Below are 18378 nucleotides of genomic sequence, written 5' to 3'. Positions count from 1 at the left end.
TGAATGGAACTCTTGTTTGACAAACTTGTTGAAGTTTTGTTTTACGGTGTTACTCACAAAAACTAACTAATAAAGATGGTCAATAGATGTAGTATGTTGGATTTTCATAAACCTTTGATAATATCCCTCACAGGAGGATGGTTAATAAAATTGAAGCATGTAGTTTAGGAGGCAATCTACAGGCATAGATTAATGATTGACTCAGAGTCAGAAACCAGAGAAGAGTAATAGATGACCTATTTTCAGTTTGGCATACTGAGACTAGTGGGATACCACAGGATCAGTACTTCGGCCCCAGCTGTTGACAAAATTTATCAATGATTTGGAAGTGGGAACCAAATGTAATGTGTCTAAATTTGTGGATGATTCAAAGCCAAGTGGAAATGTATGTTGTGAGGGAGATGTGAAACATTTTCAGAACAATTTGGAGAGCAGTCAGTGGGCAAAAACATGTCAGATATATTATAATGTGACAGATATCTCCACTCTGGCAGGAGAAACAGATGGGCACCGTATTTATTAAATAGTAAGAGGTTAGAAAGTGTACAAAGGAACTTGAGTGTCCTTGTCAATTAATCACTGAAGGCAACCATACAGTTGCAGCAAGTTATTAAGAAAGCTAATGGGATGTTAGCCTTTATCACAGGAGGATTTTAGTATAGGAGTAGGGAAATCTTGCTTCATTTTACAGGAGTTTGTTCAGACAGCACCTGGAGTAATGCGTGCAGCTTGCGTCCTTATCTCAGGAAAAATACTATTGCCAAAGAGAGAGTGCAATGAAAGTTCCCCAGATTTGTTCCTGGGATAGTGGGATTGTCGCAGGCAAGATAAGGCAAACTGGGATTGTATTGTCTTGAGTTTTGAAGAATGACAAGGGATCTCAATAAAATCTATAGCTTATTTAAAGTGACAGAGCAGGGAAGATGCAGGTTAGATATTTCCCCTGGATGGGGAGTCCAGTGCAGGGACACAATTTAAAAATAGGGTAGTAATTTAGGATGGAGAAGAGAGGGAATTATTTTACTCAGAGTGATGTGAATCTTTGGAATTCTCTACCACAGAAGACTGTGGAAGCTGAGTCTAAGAGTTTATTTAAAGTAGAGATGAATAGATTTCTGACAGTGGTGTACAGGGATATGGGGATGGGGTCGGTAAAAGGCATTGATGTGTTCAATCAGCCATGACATTTTTGAATGGCAGAGCAGCCTAACAGGCTGAATGGTCTATTCCTGATCCTAAGTTCTGTTAATACAGACCTACATCCTTTCTTAAAGGTGGAGACCAAAACTGCACCTGGGTGTAGTCTCATCAAAACACTATACAATTGTAGAAGGACTTTTTTTATCCTTGTACAACAAATCCCTTGCTATAAAGGACTTTGTGCTTGTAACAGCACACCCAACTATCCTTGAACATCAATATTAATGAGTTTTTAAAAAATACTCTATTTTTCTCATCTTACAAACAAAGTGAACAACTCACAGTTCTCCTCGTTACAGTTTACTCATTTAACCTGTCAATGTGTCTTTGCTGCCTTTTTGTCTCTTTACAGCTTGCACTGCCACCTAGCTTTGTATCATCAGCAAACCTGGATACAGTACTCTTTGTCTCTGTCTAAACCAGACATACGGATTGCAAATAACGGAGGTCTCAACACCGATCCTCAAACACTCACTAATCACAACCTACCTATTTATCCCTACTATCTGCTTCTTGTCCATTTACTAATCCATCATAATATATTATGAAACAAGGGCACTTGTCTTGTTCATTAACCATATCAAATGCCTCTCAAAAATCCAAGTATATCGCATCTGCTGGTTTCCTTTAAATACATATAGTTTAATACTGAAAAAACACTGGATACATTTGTCAAATATAATTTTCCTTTCTGAAAACCATGCTAACTCTGACTGATCATGCCATAATTTTCAAAATGCAATGATGAGCCTTTCTCAATTACATCAGATAATGACAGAGAAGCAGAGGAACATTGACACTCATTGCCTTCCCATTCCCTGTCAGGGGGAATTCCAAATTCTCACTGCTGTCCGGTTAATGGCATTTCTCCTGAATTACTGATCTCTCAGTGACTCTCTGTTACTAGTGGCCCTATGTTCTGCTCTTCCCCACAAGAGGAAACATCCACTCTGTATCCACACAATCAAAACCTTCCAATAGATTACCCTCAGCCTTTTCACGTGAGAAAACAGACCCAGCTGGTCAATCCTTCCTTGATCTTTCTGGCATCATCCTCATAAACCTTCCCTGAGCCTCATCAGTGCCTCTAGATTCTTTTTACTAAGATGGTAACCAGACTGCCTGAAGTGCTCATAGATGTGCTCTAACTGGGGTCAGTACAGGTTTAATATAACTTCTCAAACTTTCTATTCTGTCCGTCTGGATGCAGCATCCAATGCTTTCGTGGTCAGTGTGTTTGTATCTGAGATCTCTTTGCTCCTTTACACCACCCAAACAGGCTCCCAGTATCAAGGTGAGTCTTGCTGGATGTCTTGTCCCATTCTGTCACAAGTCTCACCATCATCCATATCGGTCAGACCCTGGTAAGCTTCCACCCAGTGTGTCCATCTTCATAGTGGGAGAGACAAGTTAGCCTTGGAAATAGAGAGTAACCAAGGGGCTAATGAGAGTCAGGAATCTAAAGTAATTAATATCAGCAGTGTAAAAGTATTGAGAAACTTAAGGAACTGAAAGTCAACACCTCACTTCGCCTCTGGAATTCATATTTGAACAAAGACTATAACAAGATCAGGAGCTGAGTGGTTCTGGCAGAAGTCAGGCTGGGTAGCATTGCTGGCCATTCCTCCACATCATGAAGACCACACTGACCCAGGAGGTTGCCTTGGACTAGGGTGCAGGTGAGATGGCATGGCCTCTTCTGCTAGTCCTCCAGGAGAGGAGAGGGCTCCTTTCCTTTCCACCACCCTGTCCACCAGAACCTACAGGTCCTTGTCAGACAATCACAGCAGCATCCTTCCCTTCTCCTATAACTTCTGGAAATGTCTTTGATCAAGCAAGGCAGTTTCAGAATAGTATTTCGGAAACAACACATGGTAAAGTTGGTGCTGGAAATGAACTTTAGGGATGCAGGCAGGACAGGATGGGTAATTACTGAGGTGATTTTGGTAAAATAGGGTGAGAAATTTTGTTAAACCTCATGATGAAAACCTGACAACTTACATTTAGCCAAATAAAAAACCCTCTAAAAATAGAAGTTTAAATAGGCCATTCAGCCCATCAAGTCTGCACTACCATTCAATGAAATCATGGTTGATCTAATCATCCTCAACTCCACTCTCCTGCCTGTTACCCATAACCCTTGATTCCTTTACTGATTAAAAATCTGCCTATTTCAGCATTAAGTATTCTTAATGATCCAGCCTCGATACTCTCTGTGGTAAATAATTCCTCAGATTCATTCTCCCTCTGAGAGAAGAAATTCCTCTTCATCTCTTTCTTCAATATACAGCTATTTATTCTGAGATGATGCCTTCTGGTTTGAGACTCTCCCACAATGGAAGCAACCTCTCCACATCTACCCTGTTAATTCCTCTAAGAATCTTATATATTTCAATGATTTTGTCATTCATTCTTCTAATCTACTCAGCCTCTCATAAAAGAGCCCTTCCATACCTGGGATCAGCTGAGTTAACCTTCTCTGGACTGTACTCCAATACCAGTATCTCTTTCCCTAGATAAGGTGCCCAAAACTGCTCACAGTATTTCAGCTATGATCTGACTGGTATCTTGTCTAATTTGAACAAGTGCTCTCTACTTTTATATTCCATTTCCTTTCACATAAAGGCCAACATTCCATTTGTCTTCCGTATTACTCATTGAACTTGAATGTTAGCTCTTTGCCATTTATGGATGAAGGCTCCCAATTCCCTGTTTATAGTTTTCTGCAATCTTCTTCATTTAAATAATATTCTGCTCCTCTATTCTTCCTTCCAAAGTGCATAACCTACTCATTTAACCTGTCTATATCTCTCTGCAGACTCTGTCATCCTCATCATCAGCCTTCCCATTTATTCGTGTGTGATCAACAAACTTGGCTGCAGTACATTCACTTTCCTCATTAATATATATTGTAAATAAATGTGGCCCCAGCTCTGATCCTTCTGGCACAGGTTACTATCCTGAAAATGTCTCCTTTATCCCAACTCTCTGCTGTCTATTAATTAGCCATTCCTCTATTTGTGTTAACATATAGCATAACTCCATAACACCCCCCTTTTGAAAATATAAGATTAATCTCTGTTCAATATTTCTGTCATTATCCCAGCTCCCAGGACCCCAGGATTTATCTCTCCACCCTTCAAGCACTCTGCCTGTATTCCTGATGAAGGGCTTTTGCCCGAAACGTCAATTTTACTGCTCCTTAGATGCTGCCTGAACTGCTGTGCTTTTCCAGCACCACCCTACTCCAAAATCTGGTTTCCAGCATCTGCAGTCATTGTTTTTACCCAGCTCCCAGGACAGCCCATCTCTCTTTCTAAAAGACCAATGTTCATGCTAATTACTGACTATCTTTCTATATATTTAAAGAAAAGCTCCTATAGTCTGTTTCCATATTTCTGAATAGTTTGCTTTCATTCTATTTTTATCAGTTTATATTGGCCATTTGCCAACTCTGAACCCCTCCCAATCCTCAGGCTGTCTCCTGTTCTTTGCAACATTATAAATCTCTTCTTTTAATCCATTAATATCTTTAATTGTTCAAGCAAGCCATGAATGGGATTTTCTCATTGAGTTTTGACTTTTTTAATGGAATGTATTTTTGATAATAATCTTGAATTGTTTCTTCAATGTTTCCCACTGTTTCTTTAATAGCTATTTACCCAATCAACCACTGATCTCTCCTCATCCCCATGTAACTGTTTCATGTGAGATTCCTGCTAATGGCTGCTGTATGTCACTGTTCAGTTGTAGATACTTTTAAGCAAGCTGTTCAGACGTGTTATGACACTTGGCTCCCTCACTCCCACCCCCAGGTCTCCTGGGCCACCAGCCTAGAGGTTGGGACAATACCACTGTGCCACAATAGCCCATTTTCTCTTCAGATGCATTCCGATCAATTTTCCCAGAGAATACCTTTTGCTTTGAGATTGTTAATTAAAGCTGTCTCATTACACAGTACTACATATAAAATAGCATCATCCTTTATCAGCTCAACAACACATTGCTTCAAAAACTCAGTACAAAAGGACTTTACAAATCATTCTTCCACACCACTTTGGTCAGTTTGCTTGGTGCACCCATCACAGCAGATGATGGAATCTAAATTGAATTAAACCTGGAATAAGAACATAAGAACATAGGAAATAGGAGGAGGAGGAGGCCATCCAGCGCATCAAGCATGCTGCACTATTCAATAACATCATGGCTGACCTTTTCATGGGCTCAGGTCCACTTACCCATCCTCTCACCATAACTGCTAATTCCTTCACTGTTCAAAAATTTATCTTTGTCTTAAAAGCATTTACTGAGGTAGCCTCATTGGGCAGGGTATTCCACAGATTCACAATCCTTTAGGTGAAGAAGTTCCTCCTCAACTCAACCCTAAATCTGCTCCCCCTTGTTTTGAGGCTATGTCCCCTAGTTCTAGTTTCACCCACTAGTGGAAATAACCTCCCTGCTTCTATTTTATCTATTTCCTTCATAATTTTATATGTTTCTATAATATGCTCACCCACTCATTTTTGTAAATTCCAATGAGTATTGTCCCAGTCCCTTTAATCTCTCCTCATAAGCCAACCCTCTCAACTCCAGAATTAACTTAGTGAACCTCCTCTGCACCACCTCTAGTGCCCGTATATCCTTTCACAAGTAAGAAGACCAAACTATAGATAGTACTCTATATGGGACCTCACTAGCACCTTATATAGCTGCAGCATAACCTTCCTGTTTTAAATTCCATCTGTCTAGCAATGAAGGACAATATTCCATTTGTCTTCTTAATTACCAACTACACCTGCAAGCCAACCTTTTGTGACTCATGCACAAGGATACCCAGATCCCTCTGCACAGCAGCATTCTGCAAATTTTTCACCATTTAAATAATAATCCATTTTGCTGTTACTGTTATTGATCTCAGTGATGATGACCATAAAAATGTCTTCAATTGTCAGAAAAACCCATCTGCTTCACTAATATCCTTCAGGGAAGAAAGTTTGCCATCTTTACCCAGTCTGACCTAGTCATAGAGTCATAGAGATGTACAGCATGGAAACAGAAGAAGGGCTCATGTCCGAAACGTCAATTCTCCTGCTCCTTGGATGCTGCCTGACCTACTGCGCTTTTCCAGCAACACATTTTTAAGCTCTGATCTCCAGCACCTGCAGTCCTCACTTTCTCCTAGCATGGAAACAGATCCTTCGGTCCAACCCATCCAGACTCTAAGCTACGTGGGTGACTCCTAATTGCCCCCTAAGATGGCTGAGTGAGGCACACAGTTCAAGTGCAATTAAGGACAGCCAAGATTTGCCAGTGATGGTCACATCCTATGAAGGAATTTTCGAACAGTCCAGATGAAGTCTCTCCAGAATCATTACATTGCCTTTATTACAAGTTCCAATCAGTTTTGTTTAATAATATTTTGGTCAATAATGCATAAATACTGTTAGAGGCTCCTACCAGAATCTCTAACACTTTTTATTCCTAGTCTCTATTCCTGGTGATTTTACTTTTCTACTCCTTAACTTTCTGAACCAAGAGCCGTTCTTACTCCTGTACTATGTCATCCTTCACTAAGTCATCCTTCACTAAGACAGAAAACAATTGAAAATTTGAATCACAGCTCAGTAAACTCCCAGCCTCACAAAGGGCATCAAATGTAGTATTTTTTTGAACCACCACCTGCATTTACCAAAGGTCTTACTTTAATTTGGGTGATTTGCACTGCTCTCCTTCAATGGGTATCTCGAGGTTTTGTCCATAGCAAAGTTTGTTGATTAATAAAGTCCAAGCTGAGGAAGGACACGTTTGTAAATCTGTGTGTATAAAATCATTAAACCAGTCCAGTAGGAGGCACAGAAATGGCTGTTACCTCACAAGTCCCTCCCTTTGAAGTGAGGTAGCTAGAATCAAATACATATTCATTGCCTCCCTTTGTGTTTCAGATAGATTTAATGTACAGCATTGGGGAAAGTGCAGCCCTGGGAGCAAGTGGAGTCATTCTGTGGGGAAGTATTGAATTTTCTCGCACCAAGGTAAGGCAGAACCATGCTGTTTCATGTTAACATTCACCAACAGTGGCTCTTCATTGAACTGTAAATATCTATTTGCCAGTGTGAAACCCACTAGTGAGAGGAGCTGGGAGAGGGACACCTGCTGTTTGTTGCAATCAGTAAAAATTCTCCAGGATTGTGAAAGGTTTTGAAAGGTAAATAATGAAAGCTTGTTTCCATTGGTTAGTGAATCAGGAATAAGTCTGTGAATTATGTTGAAGCAACAGGAGGCCAACATTGGGATGTAACGCTGTGATATATATCACATATGCTGTGTGTGTCCCAATCCTGTTAGTACTGCTGCCCGACAGTGCCAGGGACCCAGGTTTGAGTCCGCCCTCAGATGACTTTATGTGTGGAGTTTGCATGTTCTTCCTGTGTCTGTGTGAGTTTCTGCCAGGTGCTCTAGTTTACTCCCACAGTCAAAAGGTATGCAGGCTAGGTGTATTAGCAATGGAAAATGCAGGGTTACAAGGATAAATTAGATTCACTACAGTGTGGAAACAGGCCCTTCGGCCCAACCAGTCCACACCGACCCTCCGAACAGCAACCCACCCAGACCCAATCCCCTACGTTCACCCCTGACTAATGCACCTAATACTATTTAGCATGGTCAATTCATCTAAACTGCACATCTTTGGACTGTGGGAGGAAACTGGAGCACCCGGAGGAAACCCACACAGACACAGGGAGAATGTGCAAACTCCACACAAACAGTTACCTGAGACGGGAATTGAACCCAGGTCTCTGGCGCTGTGAGGCAGCAGTGCTAACCACTGAGCCACCATGCCGCCCCATTGGATAGGATAGGGGTAGTCCTGGAGGGATACTCTTTGGACAGTCAGTACAAACCCGATGGGCTGAATGACTCCTTCCCACACTGTAGGGATTTTATAATTTACTGATTGTCATACTGAATGGGTCAGATCGGAGAAAGAAATCTGGCTTGCCAGATCAAATATGTAATGTTTACAGTTGGTTAACATGGTAGTTAGCCATTGCAGCATATTCATATGAGGTAGATGTACTTTAAGAAATAAAATTTTAAAAAAACAAGCTCTATAAATGCAAACTAATCAGTAAGTTCTGAATGCAAACAGCAAAACTTGGATATCACTGAAAAAAAGATGTTTTGTTGAAACTTTTCATCTTACACTCATCAGGACCTTTTACAAGAAAAACAATTTTTTTGCAAAATATCCTAATGAGTGCAAACAAATATCTTTGAAAAGACGTCTTTTTTCTGCAAAAAAAAAGCAGTACAAAGCTTCAACCTGTTTCCCATTACTACCTTTTCACAGAAGCTCAATTCCAGAGAAATTTTACTCCTATCTCAACTCCTTAATTATTACTGACCTGATTCTTTGCAGCTTCTTTTCTTTGGACACTTTGGCAAAAGGGCAAATGGTTCCACTGAATTGAAATGTAATACTCCCGTGAGCAGAAACTATCCACTCTTCTGAACTGAACTCCTGGTCCTTCTAAAGTGACATTGAACAATTTGCTCTGAAATCAAAGTAAAATTTAATGGCTTTCTGTAGACTCAATTAGTCGCCTTAGACAACAGGATTGTCACAGACACTTGGAACATAGAACATTAAACAGTACAGCACAGGAACAGGCCCTTCAGACCACCATGTCTGTGCTGACCATGATGTTAGTCTAAACTACCCCACCTCACATGTATCCCTCTGTTCCCCACCTGTTCATGTCTCGGTCTAAGTATCTTCAACATTGTGATTGTATCTGCTTCTACTACCTCCCCAACAGCACATTCCAGGTGTCCAGTACACTTTGTGTAAAAATACTTGCCTCACACATCTCCTTTAAACTTTTACCATCTCACCTTAAAACCGATACCCTCTAGTAGTTGACATTTCCACCTGGGGAAAAAAAGACTGACTGTTCACCCTATCCATGTCCCTCATCATTTTATCAGATCACCTGTCAGCCTCCATGCTCTAGTGAAAACAATCCAAGTTTGTCCAACCTCTCCTTATAGCTAATACACTCCAATACACACAACATCCTGGTAAACCTCTTTTTCACCCTTGCCAAAGCCTTCACACACTTCCAATAGTGTGACAACCAGAACTGCACAGAATACTCTAAGTGTGGTCTAACTAAAGTGTTATACAGTACTTGAGTGCAGTCACACAGTTTCTTGGAAATAATGCACTTAGATCATTGTCCTAATGACTTCCTGATCTGCTTAAGAAGTACCTCCACAGAACTGACCCACATCCATTAGCCTCTAGTTAAAACCTAAACCCAGACATAATATATTAATCACCTTTCATTTCATGGAGCCAAATGTGACCAGCCAACCAGTTGGGATCCACCCATCAGCTTCTCCAGACTGGATCAAATGGGCCTGTTTGGTTATCAATGGAAATGAATGAGCCACCAGTGAGCTTAACAAGAAGAGACACTTGTTTCAAATAAAAGGTAGAGTTTATTGCATGATAGCAATAGGTACAATTTGTATTGGCTGCTAAACATAATTACTAAGACTACCAGGGTTCAGGCATGACAAATTTGTCTCCATTGGGCTCTTACGTTAAAAGTTTTGATTAACCACCCAGAATAATCTAATCCTATACATAATCTCCAACATTATCTGTTTCAGAACCATTGACAATACCACAGTCCCTCAGCACTGACCCTTTGACTATGTGGCACTCCCTCAGAACTGAACCCTTTGATAGTGTAACACTCCCTCAGTACTGACACTTTGACACTGAAGGAATGGTGATATATTTCCAAGTCAAGATGATGATTGGCTTGGAGAGAAACTTGCAGGGGGTGGTGTTCCCATGTCTCTGCTGCCATTGTCCTTCTAGTTGGAAATAGTCAAGGACTTGGAAGGTGCTGTCTCAGGAGCCTTGGTGAATCTCTGCAGTGTATTGTATAAACACTGCTGCCACTGAGTGTCAGTGGTGGAGGGAATGATTGCTTCTGGATGTGGTGTCAATCAAACCGGCTGCTTTATCCGAGATGATGTTGAGCTTCTTGAATGTTATTGGAGCTGCAGCCATCCAGGCACACTCCTGACTTGTGCCTTGTAAATGGTGGACGGGCTATGGGGAGTCAGGAAGTCAGTCACTTGCTGTAGGATTCATTTTAGTACATGGAAAAAGAATATTAAAAAATGGGAACAACATTAAAGGAAGTGTAGGAACAGAGGATCTAGGAATATGTGTGCACTATTTATTACAGGTGAAAGGAGAGGTTGAGAGAATGGTTAACAAAGCATACAATATTGTAAGCTTCATTAATAGCTGTACAAAGTACAGGAGCAAGGAGGTTATTTTGAACTTGTATAAGACACAAGTACAGAGTGATGTAGTGATACAGTTCCTATCTCTGAGCCAGGAGGCTCCATGTCAAGTCTCACCTGCTCCAGAGATATGTAATAAAATCTCTGAACTGGCTGATTGGGAAAACATCTTAGACTCAGCTGGAGTCCAGTTCAAGGTGTTGCTCTTTTGGAAGGAAGTGGAGGAGAGGCTGACAAGAATAGTTCCAGGGATGAGACACTTCAGATCTGAGGATAGATCTGGAAAGCTGAGAAAGTAAGGGGCAAGAGATTTAGTGGGGTGTGAGGAAAAACCTTTTCACCCAGAGGATTGTGGGAATATGGAACTCACTGCCTGTAAGAGTGGGAGAGGCAGAATCCCTCAGAACATTGAAGAAGTATTTAGTTGAACACTTGTGATGCCAAGGCAAAGAATGCTATGGGCTAAGTTTTAGAAAATGGGGTTAGAATAGTTTGGTGATTGTTTTTGATCAGCATGGAGATGATGGGTCAAAAGGCATTCTTACTATGCTGTAGACCTCTATGACATAATGATCTATTATTGGGGAAGTTGAAATGTCTGAAGGTGGATAAAATTCCTGGACCAGATGGACTTTATCCCAGCATTCTGACGTAGATAGCTGAGGAGATTGCAGAGGCATTAGTGTTGATCTTTCATGAATCTCTCGAGTCAGGGACGGTCCTAAAGGACTGCAAAATGGCTAATCTAACACCCCCAATTAACATAGTACATAGAACATTACAGCGCTGTTTAGGCCCTTCGGCCCTCGATGTTACGCTGACCTGTGAAAACAATCAGAAGCCTATCTAACCTACACTATTCCATTTTTGTCCATATGTTTATCCACTGACCATTTAAAAGCCCTTAAACTTGCAGCGTCTACTACTGTTGCAGGCAGGGCATTCCATGCCCCTACCAACCTCTGAGTAAAGAAACTACCTCTGACATCTATCCTACATCTATTACCCCTCAATTTAAAGCTATGCCCCCTCGTGCTAGACAGCACCATCTGCGGAAAAAGGCTCTTACTGTCCACCCTATCTAATCCTCTGAATGTCTTATATGCCTCAATTAAGTCACCTCACAAACATCTTCTTTCCAACGAAAACAGCCTCAAGTCCCTCAGCCTTTCTTCGTAAACCTTCCCTCCATACCAGACAACATTCTAGTAAATCTCCTCTGAACCCTTTCCAAAACTTCCACATCCTTCCTATAATGCAGTGACCAGAACTGTACACAATACTCCAAGTGTGGCCGCACCAGAGTTCTGTACAGCTATAGCTGACCTCATAGTTCTGAAACGCAATCCCTCTACGACTAAAAGCTAACACACCATATGCCTTCTTAACAACCCTATCAACCTGGGTGGCAACTTTCAGGGATCTATGTACTGTACATGGATACCGAGATCTCTCTGCTTATCTGCACGACCAAGAATCTTACCATTAGCCCAGTACTCTGCATTCTTGTTGCTCCTTCCAAAGTGAATCACCTCACACTTTTCTGCATTAAACTCCATTTGCCACCTCTCAGCCCAGCTCTGCAGCTTATCTATGTCCCTTTGCAACCTACAACATCCTTCTGCACTATCCACAACTCCACCAACCTCAGTGTCATTCGCAAATTTACTAACCCATCCTTCTACGCCCTCATCCAGGTCGTTTATAAAAATGACAAACAGCAGTGGACCCAAAACAGATCCTTGTGATACACCACGAGTAACTGAACTCCAGAATGAACATTTCCCATCAACCACAACCCTCTGTCTTCTTTCAGCTAGCCAATTTCTGATCCAAACCACTAAGTCACTCTCAATTCCATGCCTCTGTATTTTGTACAATAGCCTACCATGGAGAACCTTATCGATTGCTTTACTGAAATCCATATACAACACATCAACTACTTTACCCTTATCCACCTGTTTGGTCACCTTCTCAAAGAACTCAATAAGGTTTGTGGGGCATGACCTCCCTTCACAAAACCGTGTTGACTATCCCTCATCAACTTATTCCTTTCTAGATGACTATAAATCCTATCTCTTATAACCATTTCCAACACTTCACTCAAAACCGAAGTAAGGCTCACTGGTCTATAATTTCCAGGGTTGTCTCTACTCCCCTTCTTGAACAAGGGACAACATTTGCCATCCTCCAGTCTTCTGGCACTATTCCTGTAGACAATAACAACATAAGGCTCTGCAACCTCCTCCCTGGCTTCTAAAGAATCCTCGGATAAATCCCATCCAGTCGAGGGGACTTCTCTATTTTCACACTTTCCAGAATTGCTAATACCTCCTCCTTGTGAACCTCAATCCTATCTAGTCTAGTAGCCTGTATCTCAGTGTTCTCCTTGACAACATTGTCTTTTTCCAGTGTGAATACTGACGCAAAATATTCATTTAACGCTTCCCCTATCTCCACTGACTCCACTCACAACTTCCCACTACTGTCCTTGATTGGCCCTAATCTTACTCTTGCCATTCTTTTATTCCTGATATATTTATAGAAATCTTTAGGGTTTTCCTTGACTCTGTTTGCCAAGGACTTCTCATGTCCCCTCCTGGCTCTTCGTAACTCTTTCTTTAGGTCTTCCTGGCTAAAAAGTGTGGAGTCAACACTGCTTTGAGAAAGTGAGGACTGCAGATGCTGGAGACCAGAGTTGAAAAGTGTGGTGCTGGAAAAGCGCAGCAGGCCAGGCAGCATCCAAGAAGCAGATGCTGCCTGGCCTGCTGCACTTTCTCAACACTGCTTTGTCAAAGGGACATAATGCCTGACAAATCTGTTAGAATTTTTTGAGGGGGTAACGAGCAAGTTAGACAAAGGAGAGAAGGTGGACATGATTTATTTGGATTTCCAGAAAGCCTTTAACAAGGTATGACACAAGAGGCTGCTACAAAAGTATGACTCCGTGGTATTAAGCGCAAGATACTGCCATGGATACAGGCTTGGCTGACTGGCAGAGAGTGGGCATAAAGGGGTCTTTTTCAGGATGGTAGCAATTCTGTAGGGGTCAGTGTTGGGGCCACAACTATTCACGTTATACATTAACGATCTGGGTGAAGGAATTGAGGGCATTGTTGGTAAGTTAGCAGTAACACAAAGATAAATGGAGGGACAGGTAGTGTTGAGGAAGAGGTGAGTCTGCAGAAGGATTTGGACAGGCTAAGAGAATTGGCAAAGATGTGGCAGATGGAATACAATGTGAGAAAGAATGAGATTATGCAGTTCAGTGGGAAGAATACAGGTGTAAACTATTTTTTAAATGTGGAAAGGCTTTGAAATCCAAAACATGAAGGGACTTAAGAGTTCTAGTTCAAGATTTTCTTCAAGTTAACGGACAGGTTCAGTTGGCAGCTAAGAAAGCAAAGTGTGGCAGAGACAGATTCAATTGAAACATTCAAACAGGAATGAGAGTGTTACATAAATGAGCAATGTGCAGGATTACCAGGAGGAGGTGGAGCTATAGCACTCAGTGAAATGTTTATTTGGCAAGCCAGTGCAGTCAAGATTGTCCAGATAGTCTCCTAATGATTCTGTGATTTATTAAAACCATGAATGTTTTAGTACAGGGAGCTATTGAAATCGGGTTATGAGCTAGGAATAACTTCAACTTGCCCAAAGTGGATCTTGTTTGAGGGACTGAATGGTCTCCTCCTTATGCTAATGTTACTATGGTTACTGGTGCCTTGGCTTCACCGATTAAACCTTCCAATTTCTCTGCCTCTCCCTCTCTCTCTGTGCCTGTGCAGGTAAATTGTCAGCATGTGAAGGATTACATCAAGAATACCCTGGGACCCTATGTTGTAAATGTCACTATGGCTGCCCAGACCTGCGGCCAGTATCTATGCAGCAAACATGGCCGATGTTACCGCAAGCATCCTCAGGAAAACATTTACCTCCACCTGAATAAAAGATCCTTTAAGATTGTCGCAAGGACTGATCGCAGCACGTTCAGGGTCTACACCAAAGGCAGATTAAGTTTCATGGACAAGCGCCGATTGAAATCAAAATTTGCCTGTCAATGCTACAAGGGCTGGAGTGGGAAATACTGCAATCAGTCAAAAAGCACTGGCTCAGATTGTCGGTTAGACAGCTCCCTTTTCATCGCTGCTCTGTCATCACTGATAATATGGTTCCTCTCCTGATATGTCTATCCTTATACAATGAAGTTCAACTCACATGGTATGGTGGACTGTGCGTGTCTGTGTGCGTCAGCATATTCTCACACTCATTAATACACACACTGAATCGCAGACTCAGTCTCAGTCATACACATGTCCACACTCATTACCCAGAATACACTCTCACACTCAAATTCACTCATACAAATTCATTCCGACTCTCACACAAGCATCCATTCGCAATCATTCATTCAGATGCATAATCAGGCACACGCACTCACACTCATGTTGTCCCTCTCTCTCACACAAAACACACACACACACGCGTGGCCAATTGAAGGTGATTGCTATATCCTGCAAATGTGGAGTTATGACCACATCAGGTTATAAACTGACGCAGGTTTTGGCTCTTTACCTGATGAAATGGGATTAGAAAGCAAATTGACAAAATCTGTCTTTGAGGAGAAAGTGAGGACTGCGGATATGGAGTTCAGAGTTGAAACCTGTGGCACTGGAAAATCACAGCAGGTCTAGCAGCATCTGAGGAGCAGGAGAGTTGACGTTTCGGGCATAAGCCCTACCTGATGAAGGATTTATGCCTGAAACATTGACTCTCCTGCTCCTCAGGTGCTGCCTGACCAGCTATGCTTTTCCAGTGCCACACTTTCAGAATCTGTCTTTAAATTGCTGGTGTTGACAGCAATGATTAAGGCTGTGTATGTTTTTTTGAAAAAAAAGTTTAAAGTTTGGACGAAGTAATAGAGAGAGACCTGTGACCTGAGATGAATTCCAGGATAAAAATTGTCAATGAATTGTAGAGATCAGTTGGTGCTTGGCAGTTAGTTACAGAGTTACCAGTTGGCAAATTTTGAAAAGATTTGTAGCTCAGGTTGAGGTTCTGGATGTAGGTTTCCTTGCTGAGCTGGAAGGTTCATTTTTAGACGTTTCGTCACCATACTAGGTAACATCTTCAGTGAGCCGCCAGATGGATCACTGTTGGTGTTTCCTGCTTTCTATTTATATGTTTGGGTTTCCTTGGGTTGGTAATGTCTTTTCCTGTGGTGATGTCATTTCCTATGGTGATGTCATTCCCTGTTCTTTTTCTCAGGGGATGGTAAATGGGGTCCAAGTCAATGTGTTATTTAATAGAGTTCCAGGTGGAATGCCATGCTTCTAGGAATTTTCATCATGTCTCTGTTTGGCTTGCCCTAGGATGGATGTGTTGTCCCAGTCGAAGTGGTGTCCTTCCTTATCTGGATGTAAGGATACTAGTGAGAGAGGGTCATGTTGTTTTGTGGCCAGTTGATGTTCATTTATCCTGGTGGCTAGTTTTCTGCCTATTTGTCCAATGTAGTGTTTGTTACAGTTCTTGTAACAATGACTGCCAGACTACTCAGACCCCTTGGCATCATAGTAGCCCACAAACCCACCAATACACTAAAACAGCAGCTAATGAACTTGAAAGACCCTATGCAGACAACAAGCAAAACTAATGTCATTTACAAAATACCGTGCAAGAAAGCAGGAAACACCAGCAGTGCTCCGTCACTGATGATGTTACTTAGAATAGTGATGAAACATCTGAAAATGAACCTTCCAGCTCAGCGAGCAAACCTACATCCAAAATTACCAGTTGGTGGTAATGGTGAATATAGTGTACAATGTGGATCAGATAAAGCATTGTAGTATTATTAATCATTGCAAGTCACATCGAATGTCACATCAGTTAAATTATGAATGAGCTCACAAGTCAATGGTAAGGGTCATGAACATGACCAAGGAGAGCAACATAAACTGACCTTGAAATACATTTAATGAGGAGTGGCTTTTGGGAAGGCAAAGATAATGTCGATGAGTATTCAAAGGGGAATGGAATATAAAAACTGGAACGTTTTATTACAGCTGTACGGGCGGGTTAGTGAGACCCCATCAAAGAAGGAGGCTGTTCAGCCCATTGTGGCTGTACTCTTTCTCCTAAAGAGAAGCCAACATCTGGAGAACATTGGTCCCCTTGTTTTAGAAATTGTTCAGAGTAGGTTCCCTTGACTTATTCCTGGGATGAAGGGAAATGTCAGACAGGCCGGGTCTGTAAATCATTGGAATTCAGAAGAATGTGATGTAATGACATTGAAACATCTAAAATCCTGAAGGGAACTGGAAAGGGTGGACAGGGCAGAAGCTTCTCCTTGTGGGGAAGAACTAGAGCTAGATGATCAGTTTAGGAGTGAGAGAGACTGTGCTGGATGGGACAAGAGGAGCCCAGCTGCTGGTGGTCCCCTGTCTGAGTCTGCAGCTGGCAGTTGAGGACAGGATAGTGACAGCCACTGTGGAGGAATAACTCCTTGATAGATTCCACAGCATCTGAGCACAGACACTGGTAGCTACCACCATGGCATCTGTAAAGTGTTAGTGCAGCAACATTCAAACCCTTTAGGCAGTGTCTTATAGAGTCAGGAAATATTGAAGTTAGATACGTCACTGCTGGAGAGGTTTCAATGTGTGTTTAATCTCCAGTATCTCTGATACAATCCTGAACAAATCAGAATCATTCCTACTTAAACAAAAGTTCTCTTCACTTCCTCCTTTGGAACTTTATTCCCTCTGTTCAAGCAGAGATCTGATCCAAGAATCTTTCATGGCACTGAGTTACTGACCAAAAGAGGTTGGTCAAAACAAGACCTCCCACTCTGACTAACAATATCTCCCAAATCCAGAGGGCATGGTGGGTGGGGAGAACAGACCCTGAAATCACAGAGATCATGGATATAGTGAGGGTTGGGCACTACTCGCCCTGCCCTGGGAGCATCTCATGGAGACACTGGTAGAGAGAACTTTACTCAGTATTTAACCCTGTGCTGTACCTGTCCCAGAGGTTTTATTTTTTCATTATTGGGACGTGAGCATCACCAGCTGAGGCAGCATTTCCTGCCCATCCTTAGTTGCCCTGGAGAAGGTGGTGGTGAGCTACCTTCCTGAACCACTGCAATCCATCAGCTGTAGATAGAGCCACAATGTCCTTAGGGAGGGAATTCCAGGATTTTGACTCAGTTATATGAAAGGAACGACGATATATCTCCAAGTTAATGTGGCTTTGAGGACTTGGAGATGCCGTTGTTGGACAGGGGTGTACAAAGTTAAAATTCACACCAGGTTATAGTCCAACAGGTTTAATTGGAAGCACACTAGCTTTCGGAGCGACGCTCTTTCATCAGGTGGTAATAGAGGGCTCAATCCTAACACACAGAATTTATAGCAAAACTTTACAGTGTGATGTAACTGAATTATACATGGAAAAATTGATTGTCTGTTAAGCCTTTCATCTTTTAGAATACAGTGATAGTTTCACTTCTTTCATGTGTAAATCACAAACCCTTTTTTTTAAAGTTGCATTCTCGGGTTAGCTGTTAACAATGGTGATAGCTAGACAATACGTTGAAGGTGTTGGCCCCCTGTGTTCTCTGTCTATGCCATGATGTTTAGATTGATACTGATCTAAAAAGTGACTTAACGGAGTTTTACATAAATTCATGCAGTTTCTGAGCTCAGAGTTCCACATGAATGTATGCAGTTTTTGAGCAAAGTTCAATGTAACTCTGCAAGTACAAATTCACCCCACAAAATATATGTGTGCATGTGGGTCTTTGTCTGTCTGTGTGTGTGTGTCTGTCTGGGGTGGGGGTTGTGAGTG

The 18378-nt window shown here is 41.8% G+C and overlaps 1 protein-coding gene across 3 annotated transcripts in view; it reads left to right on the top strand.

The window, feature by feature from the left end:
• The window catches only part of LOC122559116 (hyaluronidase-4-like), a 34937-nt gene extending 19698 nt beyond the window's left edge, over nt 1-15239 (top strand). For all 3 annotated transcript variants that reach the window (XM_043708433.1, XM_043708430.1, XM_043708432.1), the window contains 2 exons: nt 7143-7232; nt 14319-15239. In XM_043708433.1, coding sequence (XP_043564368.1) covers nt 7143-7232; nt 14319-14714 — 486 coding nt within the window. In that variant the 3' untranslated portion in view covers nt 14715-15239. The remainder of the gene's footprint in view (nt 1-7142; nt 7233-14318) is intronic.
• The last annotated feature ends 3139 nt before the right edge of the window (nt 15240-18378 follow it).

Source organism: Chiloscyllium plagiosum, chromosome 18 (genome assembly GCF_004010195.1).
Source record: "Chiloscyllium plagiosum isolate BGI_BamShark_2017 chromosome 18, ASM401019v2, whole genome shotgun sequence".
Lineage (NCBI taxonomy): Eukaryota > Metazoa > Chordata > Chondrichthyes > Orectolobiformes > Hemiscylliidae > Chiloscyllium > Chiloscyllium plagiosum.
Note: the sequence above shows the minus strand (reverse complement) of the source record. Positions and strands in the feature narration are given on the sequence as shown.